Raw genomic sequence first — 24,576 nt, forward strand, 5'->3', positions numbered from 1 at the left:
GACTTAGATAGGAGACATTAAGAAATGTCCCAAGGGTTGAAATAAGTGACTTTAAAATTTTCCATTGATTTTAGCTTAGGGTAAATTGAACACTCTGGAAGTTTTTTTATGACTCAACCATTGCTACAGTCTATTATTCCTCCTGCCTCCCCCCTTTTCTTCCCTCTGAAGGAACAGAAATAGGAGGGCTTTTAGCAAAGGCAAGCTTGCAGCCTCTTGGAGAAAGGAAGGGTTTTCTTTGGAGGCTTACATGTGGGCAGGTAAGAGAAACTGGAAGTCACAGGACAGAAGAGAGAAGGAAAGAAACGACCAAGACAGGGATAGGTTTGAGTCTCTAGCAGAGAAAATTCTGTTCTCTTTTTATCCACTTCACAGTTTTTAACTTTATGTTCAACTTTGCTGTGTCAGCATGAAGCAAGTACAGTGAGTCTATTCTCAAATCCCCTTCTTTATTGGGAATATACCACAGTGGCCTAGAATATTTTCTTTTAGGGACAAACTTGATGTAGATCACTATAGAAAAATTCTCAGAAATAAGACGTCCTCACAAATAATATTGTATCATTCTTTGTGGGCAGCCATCTTAACAGCAAAAAAACATTTTCACACACCCCCTCCACCAAAAATGAGTAAATGACCCCTTGCCTTTCATCTGAGAATTTTCGTATATATTCCTTTTTACTGTTTTCTGTTGACAGCAGAGGAAGAGGGCATGGCATACTAGATAACAACATTCTGTTACCTTTTGATTCAGGCTGTATTTTGCAAGCAAATTCTTAAATTGATTTAGTGCTTTGAATTTCATTAGGCACTGAAGAGTCTCCATTGAATGATTTGGGAGGATTGGGACTGAAAGCCAACTTGAAAACTGAGGTATGGCTGGTAATTCAGTTATGCTGAACTGTCAGTGGTGTAAGTACCTTTTCACCATATATAAACATACGTACACTTGAGCAGAATATAGTTCCTGTATTCTATATAGCTATACAAGCAGAGTATAGCTTCTCATTGTACTTAAGACATTTAAGTTTTGTGATTGTCACATCCTATAGGGGAAAAGCTAAGAACCGCAATACCTTAGTTAATAGTGCCATCATCAATTCCATCCACTCAAACCAGAAACCCCAGTCACCCTCCGTCACCCCACATTCAGTCCATTTCCAAAATATAACTTGAATCCATCTATTTCTATTTCTACAGCTGCCATGTAATCTAAGCCACTACTTCAGTAGTGTCCCCATTGGACTTTCTTCCTCTCCGGTCCCTCCTCTAGTCTTCACACAGCCCTGAGAGCTATCTTGAAAAACATAAATTAGGTCATGTCATTGCTCTGCTTGAAATTTCCAGTGGCTTCCCATCATACTTAGTTTTGGGGGTGTTTTTTGGTTTTGTTTTTTTATCACAGCGGGCACTGCAGTGGTTCACGGTGAGCTGTGGTGAGACTTGAGCCTCTTGAGGAAGTGGGGCAGATCAAGAAAGGCCTTGTGTGTTGTACTCTTTTACTTTAAAGCAATAGGAGAGCCATTGATGGATGAAATTAGTTTTATCATATTTTATTTTATTTTATTGTTTCTGAAGGTTGACAGTATTCATTTTTAAATTTCACAAACTTGAAAGTAGACTATTATATTGTCACAGGATGCTGGGTGTTTTGTTTAATTCACTTGAGGTGAATTAAACTTCTTATTTCAAAAACCTCATTTAACTTATTTGTTATGGTGCTTTGGACTTTTTAGGTATTTGTGCCATCAGAGGAAGAGAAAAATCATGAAATTCCAGCACCATCAGAAAGTCCAAGTGGGAGAAAGCTGAGTGGAATCGGTAAATTCCTTTTAGCAGTTGTTCACATTACTTTTTCCTTGCATGTAGTTTTATCTTTTATACATAAAATTAGTAGTTAACTTGTAATAAAACATCGACAGACTATATGGATTTACCTCTCACTTTTTAACATAGGTTAGAGGGAACTTTTTACTATTTCATTTTTAACTTATACTTTTTCTCAGGAAGTATCAATATTATTTAAATCAATATTATGTAAGGTAATTGTTTAAATCCAATGTCTCCAAATAATTGTGGCCAAACAAGTTGCTTTGGAGCAAACCCTTGCTCAAGCTCACAAATGTGTCAATGTGGCCCTCCCTGTCCTTTCAGGTGCTATCACAGTTCACTTCCAAAAGGCTAGTCTCTGGCCCCTGTTCGCACTTCTTTTAACCTCACACTCATGGCTCCTGGGCTCTGGAAGTTGCCCAGTTACTGAAGCTACTCCCCGCTTGCATAGCCTCTTCTCAGTCTCTCTATGCAGTAGTATTCGGTGTCCACTAAGTATTTTTTAGGGGAGAGCCTCAGTGTCAGACAGGATTAGGACAGCGGCTCTCAAACACTTTGGTCTCAGGACCACTTTACACTTTACAAATGACTTCATCTAAATCTGATTACCTCCCAAATGCCCTAACTCCAATACCGTCACATTGGGGGTTAGGATTTCAGTATATGGGGTAGGTGGCAATATATTCCATGTAAGGGGGACAGAAACATCCAGTCCATAGCATTCAAAAAACTGAAAAGTTCAGGTAAAGCATGATCCAGGAGCAAAGACACAGCTTGCAAAGGCCCAATTTCTTATCTTCTCCTTTAGCCCCCAGCAGAAGTAATCACTTTCTCATTCTTGGTCTTTAGGAAGATATCTTTGTGCTGTCATTCATGGCTGAAATCCTGAGACTTATTCTGATTCAGTTTAGGCACCTGAATTATATTGTTCTATAATTTTTTTTAACTCAGCCATATATTGTGGGCAGCCTTCATTGTCATTGTATACAGATCAACTTCATTTGTTTTAATAGTGGTCTGTAACGCATTTTCCCATTTGTTATTAGATATTTTAGTGTTCTCCAGTTTTTGTAGTTTTTACTAGCTGCAGTGAGCTTCCATATGCATGTAACCATGCATTTCCCCAAGTGTTTTCATAAGCGTGAGTTGAGAGGTCAAAGAACATGTAAATTTTGCATTTTCATTTCAAGCACTTGATACCCTAACTTGGAGGCAACTATTGAAGGATGAGTAGGTGTATATTCGGTGGACAAGGCAAAGAGAAAGGCAGTGTGTATAAATCCTCACCCGGAAATATCTGGGGCAGTCAGGGTGGGGACCTTCCAAGGCACAACCATATGAAAGGGCAGCCTTCAAAGTATGTGACCTCAGAAGCCTTATAAGCAAAAGTACCAGGCAGTACTGAAAGACCACCCCAAGACCTGGTAAGCCATTCATGCTCACATGTTAAAACCCTAATGATGACTAATCTATCCAAAACTTGGACAGATGCATTAATTAAAATTTGTATGTATGTGTTATAATACAAATAATTAATATCCCATTTGTTAATTGTCAAGAAGGTAACATTTTTGGATTCTGAAGTCCTTTGTTCCCACAGTTATATTTCAGGTTACTGTACTGTGTTTAGGTACAGTTCAATAAGAGATCTACTTACGTAAAAGGAAGTTGTTTTTAAAAGAAAAATGTGTGTTCTGTCATTGTTGAGTAGAAACAGTAGACCTTGTACTTCAAGTTCCAAAGAATATAAATAGACCATTGCTGTTTGAAGGGATAGGATCTAACTTTTCATTTGATGGCATTATTTTTAAATGAACCAGTGTTACACTGTCGCTTAACAATTACAGCAAAGGCCTTCCTTCCACCGTCCTTCTAAGCTTCAGATCACCGACATGGCTACATCACTATAGTGATTTACTGGATTACTGCCATTACTGTAAAAATGCAGGCAACATTGTTTTTCTGATAGTACAACAGAATACGGATTGCAGAATATAATTGGTCAGAATTTTATATTTCACAAAAGCAGGTAGGCCACTTAGCAACATATTCCGACTTAACTAAAAAGCTCTAAATGTGTTTCTCTGTGGTTCAGAAACAACATTCAGTTTCCTTATTTCTCATTTTTTTTTTATTTTTGAACAGCTGAACTACAGAGGGAGCCTTTGTTGGTGATTGAATCACTAAATGTAAGTCACTGTAATGGTTAGAGTTTTGTTGTTATCAGTTGGGGGTGCTTTGATTCGGAGTTTTGAGAGTGATTACATTTAGGGGAGGGGCTGGCTGTGCATTTCTTTAGGAGACAGGACATGCTCTCCATTCAAGTTCAACCTACTGACACCTTCAGTTCCATGTTCAACTATATCCACTGATGTCAGGAAATTTAGTTGTTTTTCTCAGAAAAAAGGAGTCACTCAATTCAGCTGCACTATGTTCTAGTGGCTGTTTAGGCCAATGTCATGAAACAGCACTAAGAAAATAGAAGGCGGCCCAGATCCCTCAGACTAGGGAACTCCCCTGGTAATTCTAATGAAATCCTTCAAAGAGCTAGGAGCTTTCTATTTTTTTATTACTATAATGGGATTGCAGATTGGACTGTGATGTCTTAAATTATCCTGGTGCTGTAGACAAAACCGACTTTATTTTAAGAACTAAAGTTCACTTTATGTCTTTAGAAACCTTTTGTGAAGATACTAAACTATAATTGCTATATATACATATTTTTTCCCAGCTGTGGCTCTCATAATCCCTTTTGTGCTTGAAATAATTGGGTTTGTTTGTTTTTTTCTTTCTGAGTGCATAGAGAAGTGAACATTTTGTAAAATGCTTGCAAATCACAGACAGCTACATTCTTTCCAGTGCCCCTAGAGGACTTAGAAGAGCTTTGCTTCCTACCAGACAACTGTGGCATCAGAGGGCTTACCTCACCCTGTTGAGACATCCCAGTCTGTATCTAGAAGCTCACACACAGTCTACTGAGTAAAAGGAAGAGAAAAGCCCCACTTGGTTCTCTTCAGGTTTACCCTCCAGGAGTTAAAAGGATTCTAAATGTGGCTGAAACCTCCAGAGCTCCCCAGCATCCTACCTTGTTTCCCCGAATCCCCCAGCTGGCTTTTCCCCATCTAAGCACAACTGTCCTTTCCAAATGTGAAATTCTGTAGCTAGGATTTAGAATGTTGTAGGATATTCTAAGACTTCCTCTCTGTGTAAAAAAAAAAAAAAAAAAGTACAGTTGACAAGATTTGCCAGAGGGAAACCTTATGACAGAATGACAGAATCCCTCAACATTTTTTCTTTTTTTTTTTTTGCGGTACGCAGGCCTCTCACTGTTGTGGCCTCTCCCGTTGTGGAGCACAGGCTCCGGATGCGCAGGCTCAGCGGCCGTGGCTCACGGGCCCAGCCGCTCCGTGGCATGTGGGATCTTCCCGGACCGGGGCACAAACCCGTGTCCCCTGCATCGACAGGCGGACTCTCAACCACTGCGCCACCAGGGAAGCCCCCTCAACATTTTTTAGTAAAGAAAATCTTCAGGGATTGTTGGATGGGAAGAGAATTCATAGAATTCAGAAATTTTTTCTCTCTTATTTCTTACTCTTTTGCCATAACCATTTTAAAGACAAGGAGAATAAACACAGTGGGATGCTAATTTGTTAAACTGAAACTTCTTCAAAAGGAAAATGCCCTATGCTTGTGGGTGAAATTAAAAAAAATACAAAAAACCACGTACTCCAGTTCCTTTAAGCGTTCCCACAAACGGCCAGATTATTTTCTAAATATTCAAGATTTGTGTGAGATTATCCATAAGTAACTTTTTCTATTGCATGTTTAGGTCGAAAATTCAGGCTCAAAAACAAATGAAATTCATAGCAAATCTCAAAGCAAAGAAGGTAAGTTAGTGAATTTCATAGTAGTAATTTAAATATTATAATTATCAGTTGTTGAGTGCCTTCTGTGTGACATGCCCTGTGCTAATTATAATTAGTTTGCATTTTTTCACTCATCTAATTTATATGATCCATTGCAATGAGTGTTAACAGCATCACATCTGTAGTTGAGGAAACTGAGGCATGGAGTGGTCCAGTGTCTCATTCAAGGCCACATAGCTTGTAAGTGGTGCCTTGCCTTAAATAGCTACTAGAACTTTGCCAGAAACCTCACAGTAGATTTATCCAATGTGGATACAAAACGTATAGACCCCAGTGGTTTGTATCATAGGAGAGGCTCTGTGCTAAGTACTTAACTGTTGATTTCTGACAAGCAGTCTCAATCTGGTAGCAGATCAGGGACATCACATTTATAAGGCTCATCGCCCAGGAGTCAGACCTCATTGCACGCAACCTGCAGAGACTGCCGACCCCAGAGGAATAATTCTTTTCTCAAAACAAAATGTAGAATTTTGTTGATTCCTACTGATTTTGTTGATTCCCTATTCCAAGAATGGGGAAAGAGGTCTTAATCCCCTATACAGTTATTTTTATAACATGTTATACCATATTTCAAACCAAAGTAAAGTGGCAATAATTATAAACACCCATGTACCCATCAGCTAGTTTGGTCATATCTTAAAATGCAGTATATTTGCTTCATAACTTTTAAAAAAAATGTTACACATATAGTTGAATCCATATTATACACCCCCCTCCCCAATCCCAATCTCTTTTTTGTCATGTTGACATGTATAACTCTAGTTACTTTACTTCAGTTGCTCTTTAGTATTCCATGGTGTGAATATACCACAGTTACTATTTTGCTTCTTTTGTTAGTGGACCTTGAGGTTTTTTGCAACTTGTCCCAATTACAAAGAGAGCTACCATGCATGATCTATTGTTTTCCTTGGACACTTGTTTATACTGTGCTGCTACAGGAGCTGGGGGGAGAAATGGCTTTGAAATTTGCCATGTAAATTCCAGTGATTCTCTTCCCTCCTTCAACTCCATTTACTCAAGTCTAGAAATGGAAATCATGGAACTTACCTGACATAGTTTTTGTGAGGATCCCACCACAGTCATTTATAAAGTATTCTTTCTTCTTTTCCTTCCCCCTTCCACACACACCCCTAAAATAAGTCTTGGAGTGAATACTTAAGGTGGGGTTTTGTTTTTTCTTTTTTCTTTTGTATTTATTACTCAGAGATATCCAATAGTGGAAAAGACAACACAGAAGCCATAAGAAGTCATAGTGTTGAAACAAATCCTAAAGAGGTGGGTTTTCATAAGAAACTCAAGTATTTCATGTTTTTTGCATAGTGCTTTCTCCTGTGCACAAAGGCTTTTACCTCTTTGTGTATATAAGAAATTAAATGTATGTATTAAGAGTTCTCCATATCACTGTTACTTCTTTATGTTCTTGTAAGGTTTAGGTAATTTGACAGGTCCCAGGATTATTTGGACATGTCCCTATGATACAGTCAAGGATGTTTTTTCATATACTGCCATTCATCAGCCCTTTAATAGGCCACCAAGAGGGGAGAAAAATGTTGCCAGTTAATTTATGACATGCCATCAATTGTAAGACATAGTTTGACTTCAGAGATGGTAAAATGAGAATTTTTTAACGTATTTTAGAAATGTTGAAATACAGTATGTAACCAGAAATAGATATGGATATTTTGTATGGATTTATATTAAAATCTTTAAAAAAAAAAAAAAACCCTCAAGCTTACAAAATGAGTCTAATCCAAATCTAGATGCCAGAAGCATTATTCTAGGTTTTTTAAAAATTTATTCCAAGGGCTAGAAACTAATACAATGTGCCCCTCTTTAAGTAGATTTGGATCCAAATTCTCCTATCTTTAATATAGTCACTCTTAATTCTAGGTTGAAGAGGAAGAAAGGCACATGCCTAAAAGAAAAAGAAAGAAGCAGTACCTCTCTTCAGAAGATGAACTGGGTATCTAGAATATATATGTTCCTGTTTTAGACCTCTTTGAAAATCATTATTTTCATATCCAAAATAATGGGCCGGTAACATAGAAAATTCTTGAGGGTAGTAATTGTTTATAACTCCTAACTAGTGTGTTTCCAGACCAGCTTGACCCCTCCGGGGTCTTTTCTGGACTTGATCTAGAAACTAGATTATTCCCTGCAGAAGACCCAACCCCTGGAAATTACAAAAACCCAGGCTTCCTCTGTAACCTGGGCCTGGGCCCCAGCCAGGTGCCATCAAGTAAATCTGATTCCCAAGAGCATGGTCTTAATTGCTAATTCCTGTTCAGGAAGTTAAAAGTGTCTGTGGACGGAGATTCCCTGGAGGTCCAGTGGTTAGGACTTGGCACTTTCACTGCCATGGCCTGGGTTCAATCCCTGGTTGGGGAACCACAGCCACACAGCTGAGCCAAGAATAAAAGAATCTCTGAATATGCTATGTCCTAAGCCTTCTCCACAGAACCTCCTGCTTTGTTGGTGCCATTTGAGCATTTGTAGATTTTTTTATTTTTATTTTTTGGTTTTGCTAGGGCCAAGGCCAGTGTTCAGTGCTCATGACATCATAAATGCCTAAGAAAGAAGTCTCAAACTGTCATTTTTTAAAATAGAACTATGCATTTCATTTTTCATTTGGCTTTTATTCCTTTGTGATTCCGTGCAAACTGATTTACAGATGATAATCCAGATGTCCTGGATTCCAAAATAGAAACAGGACAGAGGCAATGTTCTGAAACTGAGCCACAAGATACAAAGGTACTTTTTCCACATATTAATTTTAACTTTTAGGGGTAACCTAATTACATCGCTGTGTATACTTATTTTGTATTATATATGTGTGTGTGTGTATATATTATATATATAGTTCTAATATCCCTTTTACTTTATGTATCTCTAATAATAAAAGGTGTATATTTTTTAGGCTCTCTCAAAGGAAAAAAACAAATGTGGCACTTTATAATCTTAAACTGTAAGATTGTATTAATATCACAGTTTAGATATAATCATTGCTTAGGTTTTTGTTCATATTATTGACTTCCTTAGGTTTCTAGGTCCTTTCTTCCCAAGTGTAATATGCTTTATTACAGATATACTTACATGAGAACAGTGAAATACAGTGATACATACTGTTTAAAAATTTTAATATTTGGCTTTCTCTTTACCATAACTCCAGCCCCTAAAATATAGGTAGTCCAAGGATGGGCCCTCCCTCATTGCCTCTTTTTTCCTATGATCTTATTTTCACCTTGTGACTCAGGGAAGTGGCTCACAAATTTTCATTTCTGCTCTTACCCTGTCTTTTGTTCTAGGCCCAGATTTTTCCATTTCCTGGTAGATAACCTCTTCTTGGGTGTTCTCCCATTTCCAAGACTCAGTACTTCTCAGTGTCTATTCCAGTCCACCTCCATCTTCTCGTTCTCTCTCTTTCCCTAATCTATTGTTTTTCCAACTTGTTCCAAAAGTATTTAAGTCACCTTATAAATATATGCAGCTGACTTCAGCTCACTAAAACCAGTTTATAGTCTCTTTTCCTCCCAATAACTGATAAACTAAATAAAAAGTAGTAAAAGAATTTTAACAACGGAAGAGGTAAAGTCACATATTGTCATGAATTTCAGTTGGTTGTGGCCAAGGAAAGATCCTGGGTTTTAAAAAGCCCATCACTCCCCCTGCCCTATCCAGAACAAAAATCTTGAGACAGTGCTCCTGAATTTGGAAAGAAACAGATTAAAGGGTATCCTTTTATTTTCCCTTCAACTTTGTGTAAGGTTTTTAATGTTAAATTTAAATATACTCTGACTTATTTATTTAAAAATCACATATACAGGTAATATTCTCAATATAAAACAGTACTCTGATTTTAAATTTAACTTGTATATTTTTATTTACACATTATATTAGTATCATAGTATAAACAATTTGGTATTTCATGCTCAAAACTTCTTTGCAACTAAGGGCAAATAATTTAACCACTGAGAGACCATTGCTCTAAATCAGCCCAGCTGGATACCCAGAAGTTCTCTTTGGCATCTTCGGCTTTATTCCTTTCCCCCAGTCCCTCCCCTCCACCAACAAAGAAGAAAAAAAAAAATCTGTTGTAAATTCCTTTCAGTTCTTTCTTTGGAGTTTCTCTTGAAAAGTGCAGGGTGAGGGAGGAGAGCAATTTCCATTTTGCAGGGGGAAAAAAATGGCCTTGTTGCTTTATAGCCTTATCTCATGCTTTTCTGCCTTCAGATTTTGTATCTTTTTGTGTAGTCTCCCAAGCAGCAAGATTGTTGCTTTTTTAAAAATTTCCCACAAATATCTAAAAGACTGCTAGGAAATTATTGTTGAAATAAGTAAGAAAAAGAAGCTTCTTGTCTTGTTCAACTTCTCCATAGGAAGAGAACTCTGGAGATTTGGAAGAGTTACCTAAAACAAGTTCTAAGACAAACAACACTGCTTCAAGGGCCATGGAAGAAAAAGGTGAGTAATACATCTACTTAGATAACTTGTTTTAAGAGGAGACTAATCCTTCAAAGCAGTCAGCATATCTCTCACCAGGCTTCGCCAACTGAAACTGCAGTTTGCTGATCTGCCTTCCCATTATAACACAGTACGTCGCGCTGAGTATCAGTAGCGCTTGGGAATCATTTTTAATCTGGCTCCTGTTTTACCCAAAGTGTGCTTCTTATCGGTTAACCAGACTCTGGTTTATTAACTTTGGTGTGTCCACCTGAGAATGGAGTCTGTGTGCATGTGTGACGGGGACGACATAGGTCACCTTGGTAGGTGTCCTGGCGCTGAGGCTGAGTGTAGTCCCCAGCAGTGAACGAGCTCTGCTCTTTCTGCAGATGAATACAGCAGCAGTGAAGCTGCTGGCGAAAAGACAGAGCAGAATGATGATGACAACATAAAATCTCAGGAGGTGAGAAATGTTTTTTATATTTATTTGTTCAGATTTTTTTAAGTACTACAAACAAATAAAATACATTCAATGGTCTTACCCAAAGTCCTTCTTAAATGCTTTTGAAGTAGCTCTTTTTTTTTTTAGTGCACTAGGACAGCATTTCATGCAGTGCACTTTATCAATGTCATTTTGATTCATTTTGTTCCCTATATCTTAATTTTCCAAACATTTGTATGAGACCTACTTCTGTCAGCCACATGGGATCAGCCCAGATCTGTACCTCAGTGTCCATGTCACTTCCTGACCCAGAGGCTTAGCACAGCCAAGCCAGGCACCAGCTCAGGTCAGAGAACAGGGAGCTGCTGAGCCCTGGAGTCCAGCAGAACGAAATGGGAGCAGCAGCAGCAGGATGTGCGGAAGGCCTGCAGCAAGTGCCAGACGGGACCCAGTTTAACAAGGTGAGGTCAGGGATTCCTGGGAGGCTGCAGGAGAGGCAGACCTCCATCCCTGCTCACTCCAGCCAGGCCCCTTCAGATTTGCAGAGAGCACAGTGGGACACAGAATCACAGTTACCTGAGACGGAGGCCCATAAATCAAGGGAAACAACTTGTACACCAGCCAGATCTTCTAGATAACCATTGCCAAGTTTGCCAGTCTTGATACAACTTCTTTTTTTTAACATTTTTATTGGAGTATAATTGCTTTACAATGTTGTGTTAGTTTCTGCTGTATAATAAAGTGAATCAGCTGTATGTTTACATATATCCCCTCCCTCTTGCGCCTCCCTCCCACCCTTGCTATCCCACCCCTCTAGGTGGTCACAAAGCACCGAACTCATCTCCCTGTGCTATGCGGCTGCTTCTCACGAGCTATCTATTTTATATTTGGTAGTGTATATGTGTCCGTGCCACTCTCTCACTTCGTCCCAGCTTACCCTTCCCCCTCCCTGTGTCCTCATGTCCATTCTCTACCTCTGCGTCTTTATTCCTGTCCTGCCCCTAGGGTCATCAGAACCTTTTTTTTTTTTTTTAGATTCCATATATATGTGTTCGCATACGGTATTTGTTTTTCTCTTTCTGACTTACTTCACTCTGTATGACAGACTCTAGGTCCATCCACCTCACCACAAATAACTCAATTTCGTTTATTTTTATGGCCGAGTAGTATTCCATTGTGTATATGTGCCACATCTTCTTTATCCATTCATCCGATGATGGACACTTAGGTTGCTTCCATGTCCTGACCATTGTAAATAGTGCTGCAATGAACATTGTGGTACATGACTGTTTTTGAATTATGGTTTTCTCAGGATATATGCCCAGTAGTGGGATTGCTGGGTCGTATGGTAGTTCTGTTTTTAGTTTTTTAAGGAACCTCCATACTGTTCTCCATAGTGGCTGTATGAATTTACATTCCCACCAACAGTGCAAGAGGGTTCCCTTTTCTCCACACCCTCTCCAGCATTTATTGTTGGTTGATACAGCTTTTTAATAGTTCTGTTTGTTTTCAGTGGCCTCCTTTATTTTTTATAAGGGATCCCATTTGGTCACAAGTGACTAGGACCAAATCCACGTTTAAGTGGACATACATATTTATTACAGAAGTAAAAGCTGACACTGAGCGCTTACTTCCATTATCTCATTATCTCATAATCTTCAAGACTCCGTGAATTCATACTCAGTTAGCATTGTTTATCAAGTGAGGGGACTGCACTGAGAGAAATGAAGCACTAAGCCTAAGGTCACGTATTTTTTAAGAGACAAAGCTGGGATTTGAGACCTCTTAGGAGGGAACTCTAAATCCCATTTTGAGAAAGCAAACTATTTGTATAATAGAGGATAAAACTTTTTATTGCTTTTTTTTCCTTTCCCCCTTAGGAAGATCAGCCAGTAATTATTAAAAGGAAAAGAGGAAGACCTCGTAAACACCCTGTAGAAACATCATTAAAAACAAGTAGGTACTTGGTGTGTTTTCAGTTCACACAAAAGAAATTTTCAAACTGATTTTCTAAGTGAGATTTTTATTTTTTAGAAGATGACTGCAAAATAGATGCTGGCATTGTCACTGTAAGTAATTGCAAAAGATGAGAATTCGTCAAATATCTGCTCTTGACCTGGAAAGAGTATACTGCAATATTAGCATTTTCAACTATCTTTTCTAAAAAGTATTTGAAAAGCTTTAAGAGATTTTCTTAAATAAAACATCAAATAACCATTCAGATCATATTATGATTACTAATAGCTTCATATAAATCTAATTATATTAATTGTAATTCACTCTGATTCTATCCTCACCTGTCAGTTCAGTTATATAAATTATCTAGGGACTTATCTTCTTGTCATCCTTGATTAAAATATAGAAAATAGCTGTTTTATATGATTTTTAGATAATGGCTTCTTTATGGAAACCTCCAAAGTGTCTATCTTACTACTTTTTATGGAGGCCCTTTTATAATAAAATGTACACCAATTTTGATGCAGGAAAATTGGCAGTAATACTTTATATTTTTTAATATTCTTTATCTTTGACCCTGAAGTGTATACCCAACAAAATCATTGTACCAAGACATCATTGCATGAGTTTCAATGATAGCATTATTAAGAGGACAGACATGTCCACTGACGTAACAAAAGCAAATGGGATTCAAGCCTCAGCTCTGCCACTTACTCCCAGATCTGTGATACTGGGCCAGTCATGTGACCCTCTTGAGACTCCCATTTCCTTGAATATAAAGTAGTATAACAATATCTGCATTAATTACCTCACTAGAATTCTTATAAGACAGCAGAACCAAAGAGCCACATGTAAGAGTGTGAATGCATTTACCAACACATAAGATGGTTTGCCGGGCTGGGTTGGGGAATATTAACAGTGGGCCATGCGTGTCCCTCCATTGCTCGCCCCCCAGCGTAGCAGCACAGTGGCTGAGAAAGAGGCTTGTGGCAGCCCTAATCCTCCTTGTGGAAAGACCTGTGTGTTCAGAATCATAGGCATCCATATTTGCTTGGTATGTTTAGTCAACTGTAGGAAGTAGGTTCCAGATATTCTGCCTACATAATAAACAGAGGTCCTGTACCTTCTTTACATTGTTGATTGACTTTCTATGTGATGGTAACAAACTGCTGACTTCGGTTTTTTTCTTTGTTTAAATTTAGGTAGAACAATCTCCACCTGGCAGCAAACAGAAAGTAATGCAAACAGGTATGTACCTAAAAGCATTGCTCTGTGTATGATCTAAGGAAGGGGTGGGGGACCTGGCTGTCGGGGAAGGTTTTAGAATTTCATTGTTTTCCAATGAAGTGGGTGGCTTCCTTGGTAAAAGCAGCTGTCCTTGTAGCCATGAGAGACTCTAGCTATTGGCTTTTCCTGTGATCTGAGTCATTCTCAGTTTTGTTAGTCTGGGAAGCCTTCAGAGAGGAGGGGGAGGGCAACACAGAGCAAAAGAGGGAAGGCACTGCTGTGTCCAAACCATACTTTTGAGGACATGTTTTAGGGAGAAATAGATCAACCTGGGACTAGGAACTCTTATCAGGAAGACAGGAATTCAGCCCAAGAGCCTATTGTTTTCAGAAGAAGAATTTTGAAAGCAGCCTGTGCAACTTCCAGAACTAGGATGCAAGAGATAAAATTGTTTCAATGAAGTGTTTTTGTCCTCATTCCAAGGAGAAAAAATATTCCAAAATGTTGATAATGATTAGCTCTGGCTGGTGAGATAGTAGGAACATTTCATGTTTTTACTGTTGCCTGCATTTTCCAGAATTTTTACTATGTGTATATATTAAGTTCATGGCTTAAATTTTTTGATACATAAAAGCAAAAAATAGCCATTGATGGGTTTGAAAGTGCTGACACAGGCAAAAAAAAAAAAAGAATATGACAAGTATTTTGGACCAAATAAATAGCATGGTCATATCAGGAAAGTACATATTTTGATTAGCAAGGTAAAAGCAAATGTGTAATTTAAAAATTTTTCCACATTTAACTATGTGTGGGATCTTATCCTATTTTACTTTTTCTTCCCTCTTTGAAAATTAAGGTTTGTTTATTTTTTTAACAAAAGGAGGTTTTGCTTATGTTTTGTTTTTAACCATCTTTTATTCATAATTTTATAATATTTTATATCCATACAACAAGAAATCTTTAGAACTCAAATGCCCTTTAAAGACTCTATTGTAAGCTATGCAATTATGTTTTAGTATTGTCGTTGGGCAGTAGTTTTCTGAATCTAGGTAATGATGACCAGTTAAAGACTGGATTCTTCTTTGTGAGCCTTTTTCTTGGTTTTTAACTCTTCTACCTACGTTAGTTTAGTGAACTTGCAGAAAAGGCAGCTACACAGTCTTCATCACTAATAAGTACACTTTTGGGTTGATGAGTGTCTAATCAGCATCCTCATAATCTTAGCTTCAAACAGTGCATTGAACTAAACTTCATTTTTCTTACCAAGATACATTCTCAGAAAATGATAACATCTACAGAAAGCAAATACATAAAGAATAGGTATTCACAACCTAAAATAGGCTTATAAAATGTACTTTTCCAGATACCATGATATAAGTATATGGAGTCATAAGAATTCCAACTCCCCCCCACACCTGCTAGTTATGTGACTCTGAACAAATTACTTAAGTTACTCAAGCCTCATTTTCCTACCTATCAAATGAGGGCTGTACTATTTATAGAGCTCCATTACAATTTGAGTAAAGTCTGGAATCCTGACCTGCAGTTCCTGCTGTTTCTTGGGGGCTCCCTAGATGTCCCCTTCCTCCTCCCTTTCCAGGTTCAGAGCATTTGAGCTGAAAGAGAGAAACCATGAAGGCAATCTAACCCAAATCCTCATCTCACAGATGAAAAAACTGAGGCTGAGGGAATTTAAGTAATTTGCCTAGACCACATAGCTTATTCATGACGGATCTGAAACACAAACTTTGGTATCCTGACTTTCATTCCGACGTGCTTTTTTGCTTAGGTATTCCACCTCAACGTTTGCTTGGCTGATACAAAAACAATGATAAATCGTGTAAGATTACCTTAATTAGCACTGGTACATTCACAGACAGCAAGCCAGACTGTTGAAGTTTAACTTGACACTAATTAAAATATTAATGCAGAGATCTTCCTTTTCTTAAAGATGAGTCCAATAAAGAAACACCTAACCTACAAGAACGAAGTGGAAGCAATGTAAGTGTTAACTTTCTTATCAAGACATGTCCTTTAGAAATAAACTTTGTAAATGCTCAAGTGACCACCATTTCAACTTTAATTTTATTGCTTCTAGGATGACAGTGAAGAAAAATCTGTAGCAAATGTGCGTCGGAGAGGAAGAAAGCCCAAGCGTTCGCTCACTCTATCAGATGATGCTGGTATGTTCCTGGCAGAGTCTTAATTACAGTCTTACCATTTCAGAATCACCTTTTTAAGAGTTTTTCTTTGGATGAGGAAAAATCCAGGGGGTGCAGCTAGTATTAATACTACATAAATATGTGTGAAATGGCTCTAATCCTGTGTCAGAAATGGTACATCCCAGATGCTTTTCTGAGTACATGTGAATTTTTTGCAAATGCTGGCTGTGAACTGCCTAAGTAAACTATCCCAGAGATTAAGTTAAACAGTTGTGAATTGCAAGTGCTGAAACAAAAAGGAAGTGGAAAACCACTTCTTCTGCCTCCAAGGCCCTAATATCCTTTGTTCTAAACTCTGTGACTCTGTCCTTTGGAAGTGTCTTTGGGAATTGTACAATCCAGGTGTTACCCTTTTATCTGAACAGAATCTTCAGAGCCAGAAAGAAAACGCCAGAAATCAGTTTCTGAAGCAACTGAGGACAAGAAAGACCAGGAGTCTGATGAAGAAGAGGAAGAAGAGGAAGAAGATGAGCCCACAGGAGCCACCACAAGGTCCAGCACCAGATCAGAGGCTCAGAGGTAACAGGGGACAAAGGAGAGCTTCCAGAACCTTCACCAGCTTCTCCATCAGAAAATAGCTGCGGGTTTCATGGGATTCTCTTGTCTTTGACTCACTTGTGCCATAGTGTGAGCTCTTTCCTTTCGTTTTATCCTCAGCAGAGAGCATGTGCTCCCAGCCCTGTGACATTTCAGTTCCTCTGGGAGAGGCTGTTTTCCCTCTTAAACCATTTTTGAGGATCACTTTGGAATCTTTTCCAGGCTTTAGATACCTGTTTGGTGGAACCTATTTAGTTCCTTCATAAATATTTATCAAGGATGAGTAGATGTCTCAGATGCAGTGCGAAGCACCGTGGGTGGAAACACAGATACGTACAACACAGTCTCTGTGTGCAGCGTGCTTAGCTGCAGTGAGAGAGAGAAATCACGAGCCCACACCCGTTGTGAGATGCACTTCGCAGTGCTATGTAACAGGTCCATCACGTGAAATCGCCAGGATGGCCACCATTTTCCACTTACATAACTGGCAATTTCATGTTTCCCATAGTACGTTCTCCCAAACCCTAGTATAGCCAGAGCCTCTGTAGAAAAGAGGACCGTGGTCAAGTGAGTTTGGGGAATGCCTCTGAATTTTCTCTCCTTCTTAAGCCATAATGTACATTACCATATTAAGGGCTTGTCATGGTCCTAAAGGAAAGAAACCTGTTTAACTTTGTCAGTTATACTTTGCCCCCCAGCCCCTGTTATTATACCTGTTAACATCAATCAGTATTCCTTTCCCCACAGCCCATTTTGAGAAGTGTTGCATCACCTTACAGTTCTATAACTTTTTCTGAAGCATGAATATTTTCCATTTTTAATGTGATTCACAAGCTGTTAATCTTGGTATTATCATCTATCATTTCATTATCCAAGATTTCAGGAATATTTATTTCAAGAGTATCACTTATTAACATCTGCCACTGTAGTATAATAGTAATAATGTGTTATGTTTACATAAAGACTTAAAATGAGCCTATTTCTAATTCCTCTAAACCTGTACATTATTAGCCATTCATGATGTGGTTTAGTTTCTCAAAGAATGAGATTTTAGAGCCAGAAGACTTTAGGAGCTCACAGGGCTGAAGGTGAGGTGTCTCATGATTGATTTTTAGGTGGGGCAGCTCAGATAAATAGGAATCACAGAATTAAGATATCTGCCGATTGAGAGGGTGCATTTGGGTACAGACACCCCTCCCTCTTTTACACTCGTGGAAAGATCATCCAATATAGTCGAGCCCAACTCAGAAAGTTCCACAGGCCTTCTAGGCATCTTCAAGTGAGTGTCTAAAAGTAGCTAACAGATTTGCCCTTTAAAATTTATTCTTCAAAAATAAATCGTATTTGATTTACGGTTCTATAATCACCCGGATTATCAGTGCCTCTCCTTAATGCACTTTAGGAGTTTGTGATTTACAAATGGATTCTTTTCACTTTAGATTCCTTGGCATTGGTTGATTGGTTCCAGGGCACTGGCATCTTTATAATCTCACAGATTCTCAGGGTCACATGGGGTCTCCGTGGGTCCATACCGCAAACCCATCAGTACCTCGATCATGCTGCCAGCAGCTCCTCTGAAAAGGTATTTCTGCTTCTGCGTGTTACCTCAGGGCAGGAAAGCCACCTCCTCGTGGCATTCTCTTGTGTTCAATGGATGCTGGCCTCCCCATAGCTTCTACCTTTGGAGGCTCCTGTACAACTTTCCCTTAAACACTGGAGGGCGGCTTCCAGGTCTTCTCTTGTTTTGAGCCCCCTCATCATCCTGTTTGCTCTCCTCAATTTATCTGTATTCTCTTTAAGAAGCAAATGTTTACACCAAGTGTGCGCTTATGAATCTAGAAGAGGCCTGTCCACCTTATTTTCTAGACTGTGCTTCAACATGCATCCAGCTCACTGGGCTCCCTCTGCCTCGGCTGCACACCAACTCAGCACGTTCTTTTTCCTCATGGGGCATTTCTTCTCTCACCTGATACTTGTGCAGGCGACTGCTTGGACCCGGTTCCAGGGCCTTAACATTCAGCTTTGTCAATTGTACTTTCATCGATCTTGGCCCCTTATTCTACTCTGGTGAGCACTTTGGGATCTTATATCATCAGCCAATATATTTTCTGTTTATCACAGATTTATCTTTCTCTAAATCACAATATACTGTCCCACACAGTGAAAGCAAAGCTAGAGTCATATAAGCAGAGTTAGTCTCAGGTGACATGAAGACCTGCTCACCAACAGTGGTCCAGAAAACCAGCTATTTTCCTACTTTTAGTCCCCATTCTCTGACTTGCCCGCGAGGAGCCTTGTCCTTTCTGGAGTCCCAGGGACTGGAGTGTTCAGTGCTGCCATTGTCCAGTGTTTCTATAATCTGTTTCAGAAAGCATCATATTGAGCCATTTACATGTGCAACATCCAAACTTGGCAGCCCAGAAACAGTTTCTCCTAGAAATCGCCAAAAATTAGCAAAAGAGAAATTATCTACCAGTGAAAAAGTTAGTAAATCTCCCCCATTAGGAAGGTAAGTCCCTGTTGACGTTCAAGTCACTTTTAAACCCCTGAGACTGGTTTTGTTGCAGTGATGCTTTCCCTCTAAGTTTAAGATTCTTGTCTTGCCAAATAACTGTCTTTGGGAATCATCTGTTTTCCAAATGAAGCCTACTCCAAACAGAGTAAGTAGGAAGGGCTGCCAAAAGCGGTCTCGGTGGCCTCACCAGTCTGCCCCACCTCACGGCCCTCCTGCACAGGCTTTATCCTTGACACTTGTGAGCCTTACCTGCCAACTCCTGCCCCCCAGAAACAAAGACAAGGCTTGTTTCTCCCCGAGTGGTCACAGACCTGAATGCTTGGTTAAAGCAGTGCAGCAGCGTCCAGCAGGTAACAGCCCAGGGTCATTTCTGTTTTGCCCAGAGCACTGGAGAGGTGATGAGGTGACAGGAAAGCCCCTGAGGCATGGCCACGAGCCGGCTTGCACCTTCAGCCTGGCCTGCTTCATCTTCCTGCTTCCCACAGGTTGTGCTGACCCCTGCTCCTTGCCCCTGCTTGTGCTGGCTCTTTCTTGAGGAGCGCCCTCACCACCAGCCCCCAGTCAGCCAGGTCCTTCCATCCTGTACACCCACCCCCTTCAGGATGCCGCCCTGCCTGTTCAGCTCATTCTCACCTCCTTCCTGCTGCCCTTGCAGTTGGGGCTGTGCAGTTGACAGTGTCATATACCATTGCTTTCAGTGTGTTAGTTTTGTTTTCCTCTCTGGTCCATAAGCTTCTTCCTTGAGGTCAGGGACTTGCCTTACCTTCTGTACATTATAGCATCAAAAAATAAAAGACTTGACATTGTATAAAAACTGTTTTGATGTCTCTTACCACATTTGATCTTCATAGCATACTTGTATGTATGCATTATTATCACCATGTTATAGAAAGTAAAGCAAACTGAAGTGCTGGGCACCTTTCACATAGATTCTCCCATTAATCCTCATTAAGTAAAATGTAGTATTTATCCTTATTTTATATATGAGAAGAATCTTAGAAAGGTCTGGTTCATTATTTCTCAATCGTGAATGTGCAGGCCAATCACAGAGGCTCTTGCTGAGATGCAGGCTCTGACTCTGCAGGTCTGGGGCAGGACCTGGCGGTCTGCATTTTTCACAGGCTCCCAGGTGCTGCCAGTGCTGCTGGTCATAGGCCACCCTCTGAGTGGAAAGAAAGGGTCTTTCAGGTGACCTAGCCAAGCTCACACAGCTAGACGGAAGCCCCTGCGCAAAGCTTCTGTGCTCTGCGGTATGGCATCCAGCACAGTGCTGGCACACGCCCACTCCTCGGTAAATAGATGCGCACTTAGTGGCTGATGGCTTTCCCTGGTCGTGGTTTGAAATGGGATATTGGCAAGCACTGGTTTTTAGCCGTTTTCAACACATGCATAGATAACATTATGCTGAAACTACATCATATACAACAATATTTGACTCGATTTGAGCTTATTTATTTTGCTGTTAAAGGAACAATAAGCAAAACATGTCTTCACATCAGCGGAGTCCCAGCTCCTGCAGTTTTATTTTCCAGGTGTCTTCACTGATATAACATTTACTGCTCGCTCACACATGTCGGGCTTTGTACTAGGCACTGGAGAGAGGAAAAGGAATAACCTCAGCAGCTGCCCTGGAGAAACATCCTGTCTAATGGAGGGACGTATATGTACCTGACTTTCAAACTTTTTTGACAGTAAGCAGCTCATGTTAAGAATGTATTCCGCAATATTGTCGCTGTCACTGAAACAAAATTTTCATGAGCCAAACTGAATAGAAGTGATATCAATGGTCTATTGTGTTCTATTAATACATTGTTTTAAAATAGTGGCTCTAGCCTGCAATTTGAAAAACTCCAGTGGATAAATTAACAACGGAAAGTGCTGTGAGGTTTCCGAAGGGCAGCTTGCTCTGTGATGAGGAAGCCTTCCCAGAAGGAGTTGCTTTTGAACTGGGGCTTCAAAATGAGGTTTGCCAGATAAGAGCTGCGGCGTTGTTCCAAAAAAAATCACATGCCAAAATATGAACATGTCAGAGAACACTTTGTGTTTGGGAATGGGGCTACTTTGGCAGGACTATAGTCCAGAATGGTGCAGCAGTTGAGGGCAAATGGTAAAGGACTTTGTGTATTGTGTTCTGGATGACTTTGTGCTGAAATCATCAGAGATCCTAGAGAAGAGATAAACAAGACGGTGATATTGACATGATTAACTGAAGTTTCCGACAAATCAGTCTAATGGCAGAATGGAGAGCAGGGCTAGGCTGCTGGCAGGGAGACTGGGTAGGAAACTCTTCTCAAGTTCCCATGCCTTTTCTAACACTGCCAGCTGTCCTCTGTGGTAACGTCCTATGAGACACGGTTGTGCGTGTGCTCAGACGGAGGCTGCCGTCCCACTGTGTTCTCACCAGTTGTTTCAACATGTGACTGGCCGTTGATTTCTTTATTGTATAGATAGAAGGACTAGGGCCTAGAGAAGAAAGTGGTCTTGACCAAGGTCCACACCCAGAGTAGGACAGAGCCAGAAGCAGAGGACAGGCTTCCTAACTCCTCCACCAGTGCCCTGTTAGGATGTGAGGCTGTCAGCAAATAACCAGTCAGCATAGGCTCTTCTAGAGTCTCCTTGTCCTGTGTAGACCTTAGCCAGGTTTTCTCTTCTTGGCTCTCAAGGTCAAAAATCTTCCAATTTTTGAAGAACTCCCAAATTATTTGAAGCAGCTCTTTTTAAGTCTTACCACGGCCTTGAATTTTGTTTACTGCAGATCAAAGGCACAGCTCTCCCCTTCTACCAAGCGCAAGAGAGAAGCCAGCCCTCCTGGGGCACGCACCAGAGGCCAGCAGAGGGTGGAGGAAACCCCGGTGAAGAAGGCAAAGCGGTAATCTGACTGCGGCCACCCCTGGCTGGTCCACAAGGAGACACGGTAGAGAGAAGAGGGACAAGCCTCAGGGCACAGGCTGTTGTTTTTAACCAGGGGAAGGCCGTGCATGTGCTCCAAGTTCCTAGGTGCAAGCTTTTTCTTGTTATGTTTTAAACAGCTTTATAAACTATTGTTCATAGAAGTATTATGTACATTTATTTCAGATAAAGGAAAATAAGTTTACTTTGTACCTGAACTCAAAACAAAGTAGTTGTATATTTTAACATTTGAAATTGGGATTTCCCGATGTGACACATCACTCACGCAAACCCTTCCAGCCCATCAGACACCAGGCTGCCAATTGGTAATCTGTGTACAGTATATAAACATGTAAAAACAGGTTGTATTTTACTGTATGTATGATGCTAATCAATGAACACTTTATTTATTTTACAGAGAAAACCTATCTGTGAACTTTACTATATATCTGTTTATTTTATTTTATTTTTTTTAATTAAAAAAAAAGGGTTTTAAATGCTATGCAGTCATTAGTAGAGATGTTTTAGGACTCTGCCTGCCCTGTAACTATCTGAATCTCATCTGGCAGGAAATACAGACTCTTCTCGCATGTATCCAAGTAAAGTAGTTTAGCTCAAGAAGGGGTCTCCATTGCTTTTCTGTTCACAGTTGTGATTCTGTTTTTTAAGAATGTAACTTGTTTCTAGATTATACTCGCATCTGTGACTTTACTACCAGCCCCACTGATGTAGGAAGTTCTGGTTCAAGTAAAATTACATCTGTCACCTGCAGCAGAAACCCCTGTGTCGGTGTCCATTCCTCTCTGTGCTGCCCCATGTTCTTTCCATAATGTCTTTTTCAGTGAAGAGAAATGCATTGAAGATTAAGTCACTCCTGTTTATCAAGCTTCAGGATTATATGTTATTTTATACACAGTTATTTCAAGATAGAAACTGGCTTTATTGCCAGATTCTTTTTTAAACATGTTTTAACTCTCATATGAGCAAACTGTCCAACTTAAGTTTTTCATAAGATTAAGCTTTTCTTAAGATCAAATTTGCCTCTAGCAATGATGTGATGAGTTGCCAAATAATTGAGATTGTTTTAAAATGTTTTGTTCATATTCTTATTTTATAATTAAAATTTACATTCAGTGTGTGTGATTTTTTTTTGAACTCTTAATGTAAGTTGGATATTTCTGTCATTTTACATTGTTTCTTACTGAGATTTTATATATAAATTATAAAATGTTTCCCAAAACTTGAGTGGTAAGAATTTTTTCCCCCTATTTTAAAATTTCTCCCTGTGAAAACTGTTTCATCTCTCTAAATAATTGGTCTTAGATATATTGTTCCATTTTCACATTCAAATTTGAGTCAGTGATGGCCTCTCTCTCTTGGTAGAATTGGATGTTAGATCTGGAAGGGGCTTGGGAGACAAGGAATGTGAAAACTCCATATTTCCATTTATATGGTTGAGTTTAACCAAAGCTCAAAGTTAGTTAAGGGTAAGAAGCCAGACTAGGTTCCAAGGCTCCAAACTCCTTGGCAAACCATCTTTGCACTAGATGGTTCTAGATTGGTTCACCAGAAGTGCTCACCCAAGAATGTATTCTCCATGTGAAACCAGTCTTATTCCGTTTAGTAATGCCCTCCCTGGGCACGACCTTACGGGACTGAGTAGCTGGGTTGTGAGGAAATGCAGCCTCTTAACAAAGTTGGAAGTAAACATTGCAACTGCGTAAGGAATCATCTCGTGGGGAACTCAACTGAGTCACTTAACCTCCAACGGTTCGGAAACCCATGTAGGGAGGAGCTGCCACCCCATGGGGCACTGGAACTACACAGGAGCGGTTCTTGGTCATCACAAGGATTTGGCATCACTGGTCCATATTTAGTAGAAGGGAGGAGGTTGGAAATGCTGAGTGTCCTACAATGCACAGAAGAGCCCCTGATTCCACAGCCCAAAATGCCAGGAGCTTCCCCCTGAGAACCCACTGGGAAACACTTCCACACCACCTCAAACTCTCCATTTCCCTCGTCTCAGCTTAGTGACCACTGCCATGCCTCGTTGCTCCTCCGTAGGCAACCTGAACAGTCACGCATCTGTGGAGCTGACACAAGCCTGGGCCAATGCAGCGGGACGTCCCAAAGGGGCAGCCTGTCCCCAGACTGAAAGTAATGCAGCCAGTTCCTCTGCAGCTGAAGTTGGTCCTTCCCTGCCTACTTCAGGCCTCTTTCTTCAGGGTGATGCTGCTGGACCGCCCCAACCCCCATCACCTAGACTTCTTCAAGATTAGAACCTACTAACTCCAGCTTGCCAAGGCCAGCCATTAGGAATGGCTGTCTGGTGATCTCACAGTGAGCCAAGTTGGGACTGAACTCCTGTCCTCTAACCCCCTGTCCAGGTTCTTTCTGTAAAGCCCCAACAGAGGGAGGATGGATCTTCCTACCTCAACAGCAGGCTCACTCACGGCAGGACTATGATATAGTGGAGGAATCCCCAAACATCTTCACAACTGAAAACCTAACTGATTTGAGATGAGGTGGGAATTTGAGATTCGAGCTCAATGATTTAATTTTCATTTGTTTTTTATTTATTGTTCATCCTGA

The 24,576-nt window shown here is 40.1% G+C and overlaps 1 protein-coding gene across 4 annotated transcripts in view; it reads left to right on the forward strand.

Moving 5' to 3' along the window:
- Positions 1-23,046, forward strand: part of BOD1L1 (biorientation of chromosomes in cell division 1 like 1) — a 55,686-nt gene extending 32,640 nt beyond the window's left edge. For 2 of the 4 annotated variants that reach the window (XM_060104082.1, XM_060104107.1), the window contains exons 11-26: positions 809-873; positions 1,737-1,821; positions 3,976-4,019; positions 5,660-5,717; positions 6,961-7,031; positions 7,647-7,719; positions 8,428-8,507; positions 10,133-10,217; positions 10,586-10,659; positions 12,519-12,594; positions 12,673-12,707; positions 13,797-13,842; positions 15,773-15,822; positions 15,920-16,004; positions 16,409-16,562; positions 21,851-23,046. In XM_060104082.1, the coding sequence (XP_059960065.1) occupies positions 809-873; positions 1,737-1,821; positions 3,976-4,019; positions 5,660-5,717; positions 6,961-7,031; positions 7,647-7,719; positions 8,428-8,507; positions 10,133-10,217; positions 10,586-10,659; positions 12,519-12,594; positions 12,673-12,707; positions 13,797-13,842; positions 15,773-15,822; positions 15,920-16,004; positions 16,409-16,562; positions 21,851-21,968 (1,199 nt within the window). In that variant the 3' untranslated portion in view covers positions 21,969-23,046. Of the gene's footprint in view, positions 1-808; positions 874-1,736; positions 1,822-3,975; positions 4,020-5,659; positions 5,718-6,960; positions 7,032-7,646; positions 7,720-8,427; positions 8,508-10,132; positions 10,218-10,585; positions 10,660-12,518; positions 12,595-12,672; positions 12,708-13,796; positions 13,843-15,772; positions 15,823-15,919; positions 16,005-16,408; positions 16,563-18,019; positions 18,163-21,850 lie in introns of all 4 variants that reach the window. The other 2 variants (XR_009532991.1, XM_060104093.1) reach the window with 2 other exon arrangements.
- The last annotated feature ends 1,530 nt before the right edge of the window (positions 23,047-24,576 follow it).

Source organism: Mesoplodon densirostris, chromosome 1 (genome assembly GCF_025265405.1).
Source record: "Mesoplodon densirostris isolate mMesDen1 chromosome 1, mMesDen1 primary haplotype, whole genome shotgun sequence".
In the NCBI taxonomy this organism is placed as follows: domain Eukaryota; kingdom Metazoa; phylum Chordata; class Mammalia; order Artiodactyla; family Ziphiidae; genus Mesoplodon; species Mesoplodon densirostris.